Source organism: Centrocercus urophasianus, unplaced genomic scaffold (assembly GCF_019232065.1).
Source record: "Centrocercus urophasianus isolate 14NV4802_14NV808 unplaced genomic scaffold, USGS_Curo_1.0 seq_24, whole genome shotgun sequence".
Lineage (NCBI taxonomy): Eukaryota > Metazoa > Chordata > Aves > Galliformes > Phasianidae > Centrocercus > Centrocercus urophasianus.
In genome coordinates, this window is record NW_024884800.1 from 8,928,035 (window position 1) to 8,929,690 (window position 1,656).

Sequence of the window (1,656 nt, forward strand, 5' to 3'; positions counted from 1 at the left end):
ACTAGTCTATTGTAAAACAGATTCACCTGAAATACAGCTGATATAACCAAGGCGCTGGAAGGTTATTCATAGGCACACGTCTGTCTTTTTTCCTTTCTGTTGTATTTTTTTTTTTTCCGCGTTTTTCTTTTTTTTTTTTCGCGTTTTTTGTTTGTTTGTTTTCCTCCGTCCGAAGCCCGCCCGTGTCCGCGAGCAGCGCCCATCCAGGGCCGGGCGGCGGGCACCCCCGGCCATTCGCAGGCGGCGCTCAGCCCGGGCCGCCCCTCCGCGGGGTCGGGCGGCGGCGGCGGCGGCGCGGCAGGGGGGGGGAGTCGGGCGGCCGCGGGCAGGTCCGAGCCGGCGGCAGCCCCGGTCAGAGGTCGTGGCAGGCCGAGTCCGTTTTGACGCCGTGCGCGTACACCTCGTGCTGCTGCTGCTCGCCCGGCGGCGTCATGCGCTTCTCCTTCTGCCGCCGGTTGCAGAACCAGACCCGCACCACCTCCTTCTCCAGCTGCAGGCTGTCCGCCAGCGAGGAGATCTCCTGCGCGGCCGGCTTGGGGCACTTGAGGAAGTGCGTCTCCAGCACGCCTTTGACACTCACCTCGATGGAGGTGCGCTTCTTCCTCTTCCTGCCCTGCGCCGCGATCTTGTCGATGCTGGTGGGGCTGCCGGTGGAGGAGTCGGCCTCCTCCAGCCACTTGTTCAGCAGCGGCTTCAGCTTGCACATGTTCTTGAAGCTGAGCTGCAGGGCCTCGAAGCGGCAGATGGTGGTCTGTGAGAAGACGTTGCCGTAGAGCGTCCCCAGCGCCAAGCCCACGTCGGCCTGGGTGAAGCCCAGCTTGATGCGACGCTGCTTGAACTGCTTGGCGAACTGCTCCAGCTCGTCCGAGGTCGGCGTCTCCTCGTCCGAGTGGTCCTGGCAGTGGTGGCCGCCCAGCTCGCCGTGCTCCCCGGGGTGCAGCCCCTGCGGCGGCGGCGGCTGCTGCGCGGCGGCGGCGGGCGGCGGCGTCAGCCCCCCGTGCTCCAGCACGCCGCCCACCGCGAAGCCGGCCTGCGGGTACACGCCGAGCGGGGGGGGCTGCCCGGCGGGGCCCAGCGAGCCGCCGTGCGCCGGGCTGGCCCCCCAGGCGCCGGGGTGGTTGGCGTGGGGCGAGTGGTGCGAGACGTGGGGCGAGCGGTGGTGCAGCAGCGCGCCCAGCTGCAGGTCCTCGCGGCCCGGCTTCACGTCGGGCTGCTCCAGCGGGCCGCCCGCCAGCGCCGAGGGCCAGGGCGCGGCGTCGCTCAGGCTCGTCACCCAGTGGTGGCCCAACGGGTGCCCATTGCCGGGGACGCCCTGCAGGTACTCGCTCTGCAGCAGTTTCTGCGGGTTGCGGAACGGGCTCCCCTGCTGCATGCCCGCGCCGTCCGCATGGGCGAGCGAGCCGGAGCCGAGCAGGCCGTAGGGGTTGGAGGCGGCTGTGGCCATGGCCGCCGCGCAGCCCCCACGAGTTATACTGAGGCGCCGCCGCCGCCTCAGCCTTTGACATCCACCGGCACGGCGGCCCGGGCAGCGGCCGCCCGCCGACTGGCAGCCGCGGCGCCCAATGGGGGCGCGCCGCCGGCGGGGCCGCGCTGCGCGGGCCAATGGGGGACGAGGAGGCCGGCGGGGGGGCGGGGCGCGGGGAGCCGGGCTCCGCG

The 1,656-nt window shown here is 70.9% G+C and overlaps 1 protein-coding gene across 1 annotated transcript; it reads right to left on the reverse strand.

Moving 5' to 3' along the window:
* Positions 1 to 352: 352 nt before the first annotated feature.
* POU3F4 (POU class 3 homeobox 4) lies at positions 353 to 1,444 on the reverse strand. The gene has a single exon (XM_042825300.1). It carries the CDS (start codon positions 1,442 to 1,444, stop codon positions 353 to 355), a length of 1,092 nt encoding a protein of 363 aa, XP_042681234.1.
* Positions 1,445 to 1,656: the final 212 nt, after the last annotated feature.

Excerpts from the sequence above, each read along its gene's own strand:
- POU3F4 (XM_042825300.1), bottom strand. The coding sequence starts at position 1,444 with ATGGCCACAGCCGCCTCCAACCCCTACGGCCTGCTCGGCTCCGGCTCG.